Genomic DNA, 14,881 nt, shown 5'->3' with positions numbered 1-14,881 from the left:
ATATTAAAACGTGTATATATAATATAATATAATTGTAGTGGTGTAATTAAGAAAAAAAATATGATTTAAATATATGCAAGAGAGTTGCGTACCTCATAGTATCTATGAAGGTGTAAGTGTTAATTTAATTCAATAAAAGAGAATTACATTTATTCGAGGTTTCATTCGCAAAAACTTTAATATCAAAGTTGTCATAGCTAAGTTAAAAGAAGAAACTTTAGTATCAAAGTTTTTTAAACAGCGGAAACTTATATTAAATGATAACAACTAATATTATTATTCACCGTTGCTACATACGTGCCTTGATTTGTAATTAATTTGTCGGAAGGGGAAAAAAAGAAACTAAAAAGAAAAGAAAAGGAAGAAAAATATTAGGAAAATATATTTTTTCACATATTTTCTACCAAAGTAATAATCCCTGCGTGACATCGCATTACTCCAGTCAAGAAATTAAACGCATAATACATTTTATTTATATGATATATCTAGCGCGTGTGTGTATATAAAATGATCAACTCTGGGAGTTGCAATAATAAATAAATATCTTGTAAATATATATATATATATATACGTATGTATATATTTATAAATTGTCCTAACAGAATTATACATTTCTGTTGAGAACAAATTATCTAATAATGTGATAAAGCGACATTAATAATTTTACCTAAAACAAAATTCATTATCGAATAACACAGTTATAATCATATTCTGTATTTAATTTGTTTTATATGTATATAGGTGTATAAGAGATATATCATATTGTTTTTTAATCGATGGCCATAAGAAAAAAGTAAATATATTATTTTATATTTACTATGATTTTTAATAATTTTAACAGGAAAGTTTCCTTTTTTCATTTTGAAATAACTTTTTAGAATCAATGTACATAATTAAATAGTTTTAAATGAAACCTCTGTGTTATTCCATAATAAATATAGCATTTTTGTACTCCGTATTTCTGAACATTCTATCGTTACATTATTTCATTTACATGTCTAAATTTGTTGTCATTGTGGTAAAAGCGGATGGCGATAGGAATTCAAAATTTCAGAACAAATTTAATGAAAAATAATCTTATATTTTTTAGGAAGAACTCGATAAACTTTGTTTGTGTTTTAGCATTATGAAAAGAAAAAAAACAAAATAAGAAATTAAAATACACCGTCGTACCATCCGTTATTTGCTACGTAATTTATTATTAGATTGTGTATATGTGTGATTGTACTATTTTAAATATTATACAAATAATATATACATATATATATATATATATATACATATGCATACATATATTTTTATATTTATATAGAGTGGTGCAACCAAAACTGCAATTTTAAATAATAAATTTCAAAAAAAGTTTTTTTTTTAATAATTTATATCTAATTAGTGCCCATGGGAATTATGCATGAAAAATGATATTAAACATCAGTTACAAATGACGATTCTTCGAGTTAAATTTTCCATAATAGATAAAAATTGCAATTCTTGTTGCGTCTCCCTATAGTATCTATAATATAAAAATATATATGTATAATATACTTATATATATAAATGAATATAAATATGTGTGCGTTTATAGATTTTCGATGGATGGAGAAAGAAAAAGAAAAAAGATATAAGAGAATTTTTGATTTAGAATTAACAAGCATATATGTATGTAATATACATATGCATATAAAATTAAGAACTGAAAATTAGTTCAGTAATGCTTGTCTCGCGTGTTGCTTCGGATTAATACGGATCTCTCATTTCAGAAAAATACGGAATAAAATATTTTTGACCTATGAATCACAAGTGTGTTTTCCTTTTTTTATATAATATATAAAACCTGTATGTATATTATATATTGAAAAGTTCTTGCAATATAAAAATAATTTACATTTATATTTAACTCATTAATTATTACACTTTATATATTAGTATATTTATTATACATTATATATTATTTTTATTTTTCATAAAAAAAATCTATATTTTAATAACATGTCGATGATAATGAGTTAAAATATAACAATAATATATTACATTTATATTTTATTAACTAATTATTATATTTGAATTACATGATAATTAGTTAAGCTAAGCACCGTATCGGTAATAGTAGTGCTCTATTTTTATCTTATTTACCGTCGATAACGGTAGTTTTCTACTCTTAAATTGCTTACCATCGGTAATAGTAGAATCCTTTTTAAAAACATCAACCGTTGCTAATAGCAGTTTCTAGTTTAATAATATTGACCGTCGGTAACTTCAATATAAATTATTACCGACGTAAAGTAAAAACAAAATCAGAAATCTACTATTACCGACAGTCGATGTTTAAAAGTAGAAAATTGCAATTACCGACTGTCGATATTTGTCGTTACCGACGGTGGGTATGATAAAGGTAGAGTACTGCAATTACCGATATGGTCCTTAGCCGGCCTGCCAATATAGTGGCTTTTGCGATTATTTTTTCCAGGTCGATGCGCCACTATAGTGGCTCACTGTATACCATATATAATATATAGGTATATACACATAAATACTTACATGCGTCAGCTGCCTCGCAGCATACCCTGTGTACGTCGGCAGCACACAAGTGTACAAGTTATACACACACATGACAAAAAAATGAAAGATGCGCACGATAAGTTGCGCACAAAAAACGTAACGAGGTCATTCGATCACTAAATTTTACTGTTCATATTTTTTTTATACCGAGCGTCTTATATGAAAATCGATTCTTAAGGAGTAAACTCCAAAAACAATTAATAATTAAAGTACAAGGCTCGTATTTTTTGTAAAGCTTACTAGAAGAAATATGTATGAAGGAAAACATAAACGCAGGCGCAGTAAAGATATTGAGGCATGTAGTAGTGGTGATTGTAGCATGAACGAACGTACCATACATTATATTTATAAAATATAATATAATATTAAATAAAAAAATCTATATTCGAACATTCCCATAATTTGCAAATTAAACAAAAATTATCAACTTATGCAGATACATTATATAGCTACAAATCAGCTAAAAAAAAAAATATAGATCATCTAGACAAATTGGTTTAAGATATAAATAATAAATAGTGTACGCATATGAATATAATTAAATATTAAGATTTATTACTTAAATAAGAAACAAAAATAATATAATAAGAACACGAAGCCTGTTTTTCTTATAAAGCTTACTGGAAGAGATTTGCAATGACGGGAAACATAAACGCAGGCGCAGTTAAAGTATTGGGGTTTGTGGTGGTGGTGGTGGTGAACGAACGGCGAACGATAGCAAGCCCGGTAATCAATGACACGCCAGGGTGCTTAGATAGAAGCATTGCTATACAATCGAGATAGTACGCGTTCCTCGCACGCGTAGAACGGAACACTTCGTCCCCGTTCGGTCATTTAATGAGCTTCTTCTAAAGCTTCTCAAAAGGAAGAGGAGGAACTCACAGTAGTGAAAAACGATTAACACACTTTCCAACAAACGTACACTAACTTCTAATCCATCCGAATATTTTACCCAATTTATTTGTATTCCTTTATTTCCTATTAACGCTCGTCGACACATTTCTATTTATTCTTCTTTTTTAAATTGTTTTCAAAACGTGTTAGATAAACAACATATTGTTATTAGATTTTCGTTAATTGGGCAGCCATAAAACGGACAATTCAGGAATAGAAGTTAAGAAAAAAGCGCGTTAATTGTCATCAATAATTTTTGACCGATTTTGTCCTGAATTTTTGTTCCTTTCTTTCTTCCCTTCCTTCCTTCCTTTCTTTCTTCTTTCTTTCTTTCTTTCTTTCTTTTTATAGCTGTTCTTATTATTCTATTTTCTCTTTTATTTTTTTTCCTTTATGTATATACATATTGTACGTAGCATTGTGTAGTTGTCTCTCGACGTTATTGTTTCTCATTCTGCGTGGTTGACAATAAAATAAAAGGTTAAGGAAAGAGACCATGTACAATGGAAGGTTCAAATTTCGAACGCAGCGTAAACTTCGAGGAGAGCCGTAAAGAAGGTACATTAATTTTGTTCTTTTCTGTGTTCCAATCTTTGTTCATTGCTTGAAATAACGCTGTTCGATGTGAAAGGGGTAACTTTATAAAATGTCTACGGTTGGATAAACGTGTTCCTTTTATTTTCAATCGTATACACGTTTTATTGTGACCTGCAATAAAAATTCGAATATTAATCTTAATAAAATAATAATAATTTTGTTTCTACGTATGTATGTACACGTCGTATGAGATTTATCTCTAAATAAAATGAATAAAAGTTAGATTGAATTATACAAATTATGAAACATTTGCAGGAGGAATAACAACGTGTAAAACGATTGCATGATTCTAGTTGCTTTATATTTATTTAATTTGTTTGTTAAATATTAAAAGAAGAAAAAAATAACGAAAGGGAGGCAATCGTGTCCTAGTTAAAAAAGAAATTAAAAAAAAAAAAAGAAAAGAAAAGAGAATAATGTGACAAGGAATATTTTTTTAATCATCACTCTTCTCTAGTCACGCGATTCTATAATGAACATAAATTATTACGTGCTAGTCTAACGTACGCGAGAGTAAGATTTTTAACAATTAATATTTTCTTATACTTTTATTTTTCTAGTAAATATTTTATTCGAAATCTTGCAATTAAAACGAAAGGTATCGTAAAAAGAAAAGAAAAGAAAAGAAAAAATAATGTCATTGTTCAAATTCAAAGCAAGCGATCCATTATGTTACGCGAAATTGTTTCGTGCACGCTCATGCTTATTAGCTTTTGCGGTCACATTTAAAAAAATTAAAAAGAAATAATAAATGATAAAATAATAATAGATAAAAAAGAAAGAAAAAATAAATGAAGAAAATTAGTTGAGTGCTTTGCTTCGAGCTTAACTTCGTACACAAATTATCTTATATTTTACCCTTATATATGGTTTCTTTCATTATTGTTGTTGTTGTTGTTGTTGTTGTTGTTATTATTATTGTTGTTTTGGAAGATGGTAAGTGTCGAATGAAATTGTACATCTAAAATAATTATCTTGACTTATTGAAAATCTTCAATTAATATTCCATAATATTTAAAATTATTAACAAGATCGTCATAACGTTCAACTAAAAAAGAAAAAAATAAATGAATGCAGTTTTATACTCGACCATCAAAATAAACTCATTTGAGTGAAATTAAAAGCAGACACACGTGTGATCGTATATCTTGAAAAGAATCCTTTTACAAGGATGAATGATTTTTTTAGAATCCAGAGTGAAATCATGGAGCGATTTAATCGTTACAACTACCACAACTACTGGTACTACTGCTACTACTGCTAAGACAGATCTTCTTTCATGTGCCTTCTTCTTCTTCTTCATCCTCCTGATTATCTTCTTCGGCGAATCATCTTCCATTGCCTGTTTCGTGCAACGTTTTCCGCACGATTTTATTTAGATTAAATCAATCGTTTCCCGGTAATTTGTGGATATGCTGAACGATACCGTTGAAAAATGTTTCAAAGAGCAAACTTAAACATGGGTAGCGGAAATGTTGGGGAAGTAGCAACGATATTTCATCCTCGACGATCTCGTGCACCAAGTATAGTCCTTAGCGAGGATCAACAGAACCATGGTCCAATTGCCAGTCCTATTCAAGTTGTGCTGGATTCGACAGGTAAGACGCATTTATAGGAGCCAAAAGTTACTACTACGAATATACGAACGAATGAACCATATTTAAATATAAACGGGATGTCTCCTTTAAGTTCAATATCATTTAAATCAATGTTCTCAGCTCAGACTGAACTAATTTATTCCTAACAATATAATAACCCAAATGCTTCAATTATAAGATTTTAATGAAACCGTATTCATTGTATTTTAATCCACTTAATATTTATTAAAGATATTGTTTTTACTGTAATGAAACATTAAATGAGACACCCTGTAATACGTATAGAATAAAACAAAAGAGAGAACACATAGAAAAACTTGGTTTCATCAAAAATGACTTTCTCTACATCATACCAGTGTTACGTTAAGAGCATAAGAAGCCAAGAGGAATAAACTCCTTTACAACCGGGGTGATGTCTTATCTTCAGGGTACGCGTTTTGTGGTAGTTATGGTTTAGAGAGTTCTAGAATAGAATAAAAAGTGTATACCGTATATATATATCTGACGTTCATAAATCATCGGGCACTTTAATCATAAATATTCAAATTTTCATTATTCTACATACTATTTATTAAATCAAATGAAATGTATACCTAGCTGTCCGATATGACTCATGAACGATAGTACAAATATACGAGGAGTTCATGTTCGCTTTGATTTAGTTCATTTATAGCAATATCAAAGAAAGAGCTTCGTTCTTTGCATTGAAAGCAATTAAATGGCTGGGTAATAACTTGCCGGACACACACTTTTTCTTAATGGACAATCGCTGAAATAAAAACAAGAAATATATTTGTTAATTCTTTGTACAATAGCACCGCTTATTGCTATTCATTAATACTACACATTAATCATACACACATCATTCATTTGTTATCTCTTCACATTGTTGCTTTGCTCATACTCACCATTGTTTCTTTTTGTGTAATTTGATTATACATAAAATATACTAATTCAGATGTTTTATTGTTTCAGAGTGCGAGCAACAGCAAGGTTGCAGCGTCGCCGGTGGATGCGGTGATTCAGCATCTAGTTGTAGATCTTTAGAAACAAGTGGTAGCGGTGTAGGTTCTGGAACTGGTACTGGTATCGCTACCGGAAGTACAGGAGGACCTGGTGGTGGTGGTGGAGGAGGAGGTCAGGGGCATGGTTCCTCTTTAAGTCAAACTCAACCTACGTGTAATGTGACTACACCTTCTGTAGCTTATCAACAATCCAGACCGAACAAACTCTCCGCTTGTTATGCATCCTGTTGTGCAGAATCTGCAAAAAAAGTATATTAATTAATTCTAATTATTTATTGTCCATATGTTATATTATATACTAGAAAAAAGCACATAGAAAATATTTATACTTATTTTCTTCGATTATTTCAGATATATTTTGGCGTGTGTGTTACAATATGTGTGACAGCTAGCTGGGTTGGAGCAACTCACTGCATAAAATATTTATACTTTCATAAACAAACGAGCCCTAGTTATACATCCGCATCAAATGTCTCCGTTACTGAGCCCCGTCATCAGCATGTAATTAGACACGGTGCTTCAATTCTTTAAGACACTCTTTTGTCACTGCCAAGAGGCCTTTACCCACTTCTCACTTTCATATCTTATATTCGTCTTATTTAATTGGATGCACACGATTACGTTCTTCCATTTATACAATTCAAATCTTATTTTCTATTAGTTGCTTTAAAAACAAAGAATAATACCACATAAACAATCATTTAGATAAAATAAAAAAAAAACAATATTCTTAATTTAGATGTTATAACTTTATCATTACAATTAACATTAATATTTCATTGTAGACTGTGCTTCCATACAATGCACCCTTCTTCACAACATGGTTCTGCACGAATTGGGAAGTATTATACTTTCCAGTTTATTTCATTTGCCGAGCGGTTAGAACGAAATGTACGACGCCATCAGAAATATTAGCGGAAAGTCTTCGTGGATTTCGAGACAAGGGTTTCACTGGTGGACGTTTCCTCGTTAAATGTAGTCTCTTTTGTGGACTTTGGGTTGTTACTAATTACATGTATATCTACTCGTTGAGGATACTTTTGGCTACTGACGTTATGGCTTTGTTTGCTACCAATGTTTCCTGCGTTTATCTTCTATCTTGGGTGATCCTTCACGAGCAATTTGTTGGAGTTAGGGTAAGACTATAGATAATGGAAATATTTAAGTGTTTCTTGATTCAAATTTCACATCCTGTATATATTATATGATTTTATATATAAATATTCATAAAATTTATTACCAGATAGTAGCAGTGATCCTATGCAATACTGGAATAGCTCTTCTAGCTTACATGGATGGTATAACAGGAAGTCCTACATTGGGTGGCGTAGTACTAGCAACAACGGCAGCAGCTGGATCTGCTGTTTACAAAGTAACGACTCAGTGAAAAACGTTCGAACATTTAATTGAAAAGATAGAGGAAAATAATACCAAGAACAAATACCTTTTTTTTTATTTCCAGGTGGTATTTAAGAAAGTTATAGGAGAAACGACTTTTGGCCAAATGTCATTATTCTTTTCTCTGATCGGTCTTTGCAATGCTGCTCTTTTATGGCCAATCTGTTTGGCCCTTTATTTCTCGGGTGCTGAGAGCGTAAATTGGACTCGATTACCATGGGCAGCTCTTTTGTCAGCCAGTATACTTCATCTAGGTCTGATCATATATTGACTTCTTTCAATTAATATTCTATAGCCTATTCCTCTCTCTTTCTTCCTCTCACTCTATTCTAATGTGATGCTGGTGAACGATAACACAATTTAACGGAATTAGTAAACCTTTTAGAATTGTTAATTAAGTGAGCACTCATTATGTTACAGTTGCAAATATGTTAGGAAACTTCAGCATCGCACTTACTTATGATCTATTCATTACACTTGGTCTGATAACTGCTGTTCCTGTTTCTGCAGGTATGTACATCGATAACAATACATCAGGTCTTTGCATCGCATTTAGGTTTTTTTCTTTTTTGGGTATAGCGCACAATTTGATCATTATTTTAATGAGTTAATTCTAAAGAAAGAAAAATAATTAGTTATTTATGTATATATACATATATATATATATATATAAATCATTTTCTAATGCAATTTAAATTTACAGATATAAAATTAATTAATGAAAATGCATACCATTTAATACCTATAATATATGTATGTATACAATATATATGCATGCCCTCACTTATCACGTAAAAGATCTTTCGAAGGAAGATACTGTTCCTCAGAAACTTCATTGAGATAATTCCTAATCATTTAGATATCATCAATGAAGTTCCAGAGGAACAGTCATACAAATTCGAAAGTTTTATTAAAGAAGAAAAAAAAAAGAAAACACGACGACTACAATGTTAGTAATCGCCCCGTTGAAATGATTGCATAGCTCTGGATGTCGTTCTATATGGAGCGCACTTCATGGGCATGAAGCTGGCCGGAATGATCTTCATTGCTGTCGGCTTCTTTCTCGTGATGTTCCCAGACAACTGGCCCGATTACATAACAAGACTCCTTCGGTATGCACACTATGATCTTTTTTATTATAAAGCAATTATGTGGTATGCACTTTACAATCCAAAGTATTACAATTTTATTTTAAGTTTATATTATTATTATTAGCATTTAGTTTGATCTTTTAGTGATATTCTTCTCTATCTATCTATCTATCTACCTGTCTATCTATCTATCTATATCTTATTTATATATTTTTATATGTATATACAATATGAGTATTTTATATCAAAAAAATGATAGATACATAGATAAGACGCATATAAAGTGTGCACGTATGGGCACAATATACACACACTTATATTCTTGCAAGAATATGAAAATTATTATTTTTGTTTAATCTTCTTTCGCACCTAGATAGAGGGCAAGAATGTAGTCTCACTTAAGTAGGATACGCTTTGTATTTTATAATGATTGCCTCATAGGAATATTCTCCATCTTCTTCTTCTTCTTCTTATTCTTATTCTTTTTTCTTCCTTTATCGCGCGTCCTTCCTTAATTAGAAAAATTTAATGTGGAAATGTTTAGAAAAAGCTTTATATCTCCTTCTTATGTTTAAAGTTGATCTAGCCATCGTGAAATATTTCAAAACGTTTCTTATGGTAATCAGAAGACGTTTTTCATGAACAATCGTTGAGGTCTTTTTAAAAAATATTTGACTAAAAGATATTTCGATGATGAACCAGCTTCCAACAAGAAGAATAAGATAGAAAGTAAGAACTTACATATATAATTTGTTTCTTTAGAATACATAGGGAAAAAAGTTCTTTCCAAATTCTTTCTGAAAGTCAGCATTAATCGTAGAGATTTTCTTTCGCATGTAGAGAGCCAATTTGTGCATCCGTGCGACATTTTTAAGATGTTTTAAAAAAACCAAGCATTGGTATTGTTTTACAGGATGCCTGGAATATGCAACAAATGTAAAGTGTAGTTTCTAAAAGAGAAAAGAAAAAGAATAGAAAGAAATAATATAATATAGAGAAATATATTTTAAGCATTTTATTGATGATCATCGATAAGTAAGATGAAACAATAATAACAATATATATTTTTTATAATTACTTTAGATGACATCTCGTAAATTAAAGTAATATTCGATTTCTTTTATAAATATATATATATATTTTTTTTTTCTTTTTCATTTTCATTTTTTATTGGGGTATACTAGTTATCGCGTTATAGCAATAAAATCTTAGATTATGTTATATATATACATATATAAAATCACGTTATATACTCGTTATGTTATATTTAAATAAGTCCTACGAATATTTCAAGAGTTAACATTAATAATAGATGAATATATACATATATATTGTGCCGAAAAGAATGCATTGTCGAATTATTATCGATTAAAGAAAAAAAGAAAGAAGAAAACAATTGCAAGAATTTAGAATATTATAAAAGAGGATATTAAAAAGAAAAACAAACCCCAAACAGTATACGACTGCCAAGTAATTCTCATTATCCTAGTTAGCTAGTTAACCTCTTTTTTAATCTTGCACAACAATAACGAAAAGAATTATTTTTATTCCTTTTTAAAAAAAAACAATTAAATATATTTACTTTATCCCCATTTAATAAGATTTTTGAATTATCTAACGATAACTCAAAATCGATATGTATCTGACGTTTATCGATACATATATCGATATGTTAGAAATTTCGATATGTTAGAAATATCGATAGGTGTTATTACAAATGGGAATTTTAATTAGAGAGGTTGTTTTGCAGAGGAGATCTATCATTTGTTTTACTTTAATTATTATTTTAATTAATTATTAATTGGAAATCTAACACAAGCCGAATTGCTTGTACCGCTTAAATGTGTTATGTGTGAATCGACATCAACACTTCATCGCTCGCTTCCCAACTATCAGGATCCATTATATGCTGTTACAGAAACATTATCCTCATGAGTCACAATTCAAGGTAAGAAAATACATATCGCCTAATAACGTCCTGCTAACTGACAATACAGAAAATTCATTTTAATCTTAATAATATAGAAAATATTGTATTTATTTATCGTTAAACCTTTTTACCAAAGCTAACTAACCTGTAACTAACCTTTACAAGCAATCAAAAAAATACTTTCATCTTTACAATATGTAAGAAAATTTGTATCTATCATAAAAATTAATTTATACTTTTTATATTTTTATTTGCAAAGTTTTTCATAAAGTAATGAATTTTCTGTATAGTACACGAGCGTAAGGACAATATAAATGGCGGCATGATTTATCCCTCCGATATAAAATTCAATTGAATTTTTGTATACGTGAAACATGTTGCTTGAGCGTGGTGTGTGAATGCATGAGCTTTTCCTTCAAAATACAAAATTGATTAGTGTAATTTCTTCTCTTTTTCTTTTTTCTTTCTTTCTTTCTTTTTTTTTTCTTTCATTCACTTTTTGCTACTCACCGTTCTTTTAAACACAAATCTGGATTTCAAAGCTACCGAGCAATCACTAAATAAAAGCTTTAACGTATAACTCACATGCTTATGATTAATCAATGTAATATATATATTATTTTAATACTGAATTATATTATAATAATAACAATAATGTTTATCCATTTTAAAATGTTGAGAGAAAAAAAAGAAAAGAAATTTATTAAGAAATTAGAGTATCTATCTTTTCCGCGTTCTGATTTCTCCTTTCTCATATTTTCATATCTTCTATTGAAATTGCAACCTGGCATTATATTTTTTACTTTTTTATTTTATTTTTCTTCTTATATTCTTTTAATATAACGATTCAATAGTTGGGATTCGTTTACCTTTTCCCTGCGTTATTATCTAAACAATTTCTGTTAAATCCCAATGAGATTCCTGTTACGACATTGAGAGTGCTTGCGAATTTTCTATCGTCTCTTTTTTTCTATCTCTTTCTCTATTTTTTTTTTCTATATATTTTTCTTTGTAATCCTAAATTATATAAAACGGAGGAACGAACGAAGAAACAAACGAATAAAAGAAAGAAAATAAAAAGAAATAAAGAAAGAATAAACAATTATATCACGGAAATTAAGTTCCTAGCGAAAAGGAGAAAAGTCTAGATCTATTAGAGTCTCCCCCCTTCAAAAAGGAGATCCAAACTCGAGAGAAATGAGATATCATTGATCACTGATGTATGGTGGCCCTTGATACGCAGTACGACGCAGTGCCAGCCACGAAGAACAACAGTTAGGAGCAGAATGAGTCAACAATGGCAATATAGGTTGAGGAGCTATGGGGTTGCGAGCTTGCATGGAGATGGACAAACCCTTCTCCCAATAACTGCTAATAACAACAACAATAACAACAACAACAGCAATAACAACAACAACCAGAACACTGCCACCAGCTCAAACTTTAACAATCGACATGTTAACACATCGTCTCAACAGAACAGCTCGACCCCATCTTCCGAATCCCAATCGCACCGGTGCTTCCCTATCCCAACCACGATCTCAACCTCGACCTCGACCTCAACTGCCATCGTCACCAACAACCATCGTTGATTGCTCATCGGCGTCTGCTAGGACGCAGAAAGGTATGAGAGAACAAGCACAGTTAGACTCGGATCAAGCTCGCGTTCATCGTCCAAAGTTTCCTTCTTCTTCTTCTTCTTCTTCTATGAGAAACTTCTGTGAATAATATGGAATCTTATGTGAATAATAGATCAATGTTCTCGTACTTGACACATGTCGACAGTTCTTTATTCGAGGCTGACTGTATTTGTAATTGAATAATCTCCAGTTCCCCCTACGAGAAGATTTGATTATTTAATAATATAGGAAGTAATCTGATATTGAGAGATTTACAGAATGTTTGCATAAGACCTAGTGTAATGTTTTAAATCTTTCTACATTGTACAAGGACTGCATATATGGTATCACTTTCAAGTGTAAATTTAATACTACAACATATGCAATCCTTGGACAGTGGACTATTTAAAGCGTTATCGAATTTTATGTATAAATTTTTTTAAAAACGATGAAAGAAAATTTCAATTATTTTTTTCTATGTACCTCCACATTTTTTTATATTTAAATAATAATTTAAATATGCAATACATAAAAATTAAGATACTTTCAACGCTAGTAAGTATTTTGTTTCGGATTTTAAATAAAAATATAATATTAATACTAAGCAGCTATAGAAAATGCTTTAGTTCCTCTTAATCCCAATAATGCTATCTGAGAGTTGTTTAGTATGAAAATGTTGTATAATTGCCCTATCGAAAATTAATTATAATAAGATTGATTGTATTAACGAAAGTAAAAAACAAAAATTTTGATGTGTACTACAACAAACGTGTACAACATATATATAAATGTATTTTTGATGAATTAGTTTTTTCTTCATATTCGGCATCTCCTACCTGTAGTGTGATTAGAGTATGGTATGTTTAATATATTACCCCCGTTTTTGTTTGTAACTTTTTTTGAATGTTATATGCATACTTTACTTACACATTTATAGATATGGAATGAAGCATCGTGAGGTGTGATGATATTCAATTTAATCTGGATGTATATCGATGAACGATGATATTTACATTACGTCCATGTAGGATTTCAATAAAGCTTCTATTTTTATATACTTTCATTAATTATAAAGTTGCAGAGAAACTATATTCATGGAACAGTATCATCATTCTTCGTTATTGTAAAACCTACAAAAATAGAAACATTCTGTATTCATACTGTCGACATTAAATGATCTTTTTAAATTTTGATAACACAATATCATTGCACAATGTTTCTTTATTGTGGTTCTACCATGTTGTGTGAAAATCGAGCTCGTGAAATAGTAAAAAGAAAAAAAAATGATTGCAGTGTGATATTTGCATGTTCAATTTGTTGGCTGTAAAAATAAATACATCAATAATGGCTAATCAAAATCGACTCTGTTCGCAGATGGAGTAGGAGACATAGGCATATGCCAGGTGGTGCATCTCGTGATGTGATAGATTATCGAACAGGATATATAAAGTCTCATCTACGTTCGCCATCAGGAAGGGTTCGGTGACTAATTGTAAGTGCATCATTTGTAAAAGCATTAACCAAGTTTCAAGTTCCAATCATCAAAGTCCTGTCTAAGGTATTGTGAACATAATAATGTTATGATTAGGAAAAAATGGGGAAAAAAAATAAAAAGGAAAGGAAGACAGAATAATTTGATTTAGCGATAAGATTGATAACACACAAATTGTGAGATATAAGTTCCAAATAATTTAAAATTAACTTATCCTTCTAAGTTCTTCTTTCTATTGGAGGAAAAAGCACAAGGCTTTTATTAGACGCACTATCCTTTCTTATACACAAATATTTAATTAATCGAGCAATACATTCGCTCTTCTTCTCTCTTTCTTGTGATCCTATTCTTTCATTAATATTATTCTATTTAATCTTCTTAACATTGAAAAAGAAAAAGCATATATTTGTTATATGTATCTCTTACACTTTTGCAACGATTATTCAATTTGTTTCTTCTTGCACTTCTTCATGCCATTTCCTGATCGTGTAATATATTTAGTATCGAAACGTGTGTAAATCTTATGATCTCCTAAAATGCCTTCTTTCTGAAAAAAAAAAAATAGAAACTGTATAATATAAATAATAGTATATAACATTAATATTTTTTTCAGAGAATGATATAAAAAGTTGTTCCATTTATTATGAAAAAATAACATTGAAGATAGTTTCATTTAATAAC

General features: G+C 29.9%; 1 protein-coding gene and 2 long non-coding RNA genes across 10 annotated transcripts; 1 reads left to right on the top strand and 2 right to left on the bottom strand.

The window, feature by feature from the left end:
- Positions 1-3,201: 3,201 nt before the first annotated feature.
- LOC122513308 (putative thiamine transporter SLC35F3) lies at positions 3,202-14,395 on the top strand. 8 transcript variants are annotated; one of them, XM_043629610.1, is made up of 11 exons: positions 3,202-4,008; positions 6,621-6,919; positions 7,022-7,171; positions 7,456-7,806; positions 7,914-8,042; positions 8,133-8,322; positions 8,489-8,578; positions 9,051-9,180; positions 11,078-11,107; positions 12,333-12,713; positions 14,083-14,255. In XM_043629610.1, the coding sequence occupies exons 1-10, from the start codon at positions 3,954-3,956 to the stop codon at positions 12,679-12,681; spliced, it is 1,773 nt and encodes a 590-aa protein (XP_043485545.1). In that variant the 5' UTR covers positions 3,202-3,953; the 3' UTR covers positions 12,682-12,713; positions 14,083-14,255. The 8 variants fall into 8 exon arrangements, with proteins under 8 accessions (XP_043485545.1, XP_043485542.1, XP_043485546.1 ...); XM_043629607.1 differs by lacking the exon at positions 3,202-4,008 and adding an exon at positions 5,491-5,645; XM_043629611.1 differs by lacking the exons at positions 3,202-4,008; positions 12,333-12,713 and adding an exon at positions 5,491-5,645 and having other exon boundaries at positions 14,083-14,395.
- Positions 3,826-4,941, bottom strand: LOC122513357. The gene is made up of 2 exons (XR_006302732.1): positions 4,906-4,941; positions 3,826-4,158 (listed from the first exon to the last, which is right to left on the bottom strand). It is a non-coding gene; the product is annotated as an uncharacterized LOC122513357 (long non-coding RNA).
- On the bottom strand, positions 5,963-6,749 carry LOC122513348. The gene is made up of 2 exons (XR_006302724.1): positions 6,239-6,749; positions 5,963-6,108 (listed from the first exon to the last, which is right to left on the bottom strand). It is a non-coding gene; the product is annotated as an uncharacterized LOC122513348 (long non-coding RNA).
- Positions 14,396-14,881: the final 486 nt, after the last annotated feature.

This window comes from Polistes fuscatus, unplaced genomic scaffold, assembly GCF_010416935.1.
Source record: "Polistes fuscatus isolate 324 unplaced genomic scaffold, CU_Pfus_HIC Scaffold12, whole genome shotgun sequence".
NCBI classification, from domain to species: Eukaryota; Metazoa; Arthropoda; class Insecta; order Hymenoptera; family Vespidae; genus Polistes; species Polistes fuscatus.
The sequence above is the reverse complement of the archived record's forward strand: the minus strand, read 5'-3'. Positions and strand labels throughout refer to the sequence as shown.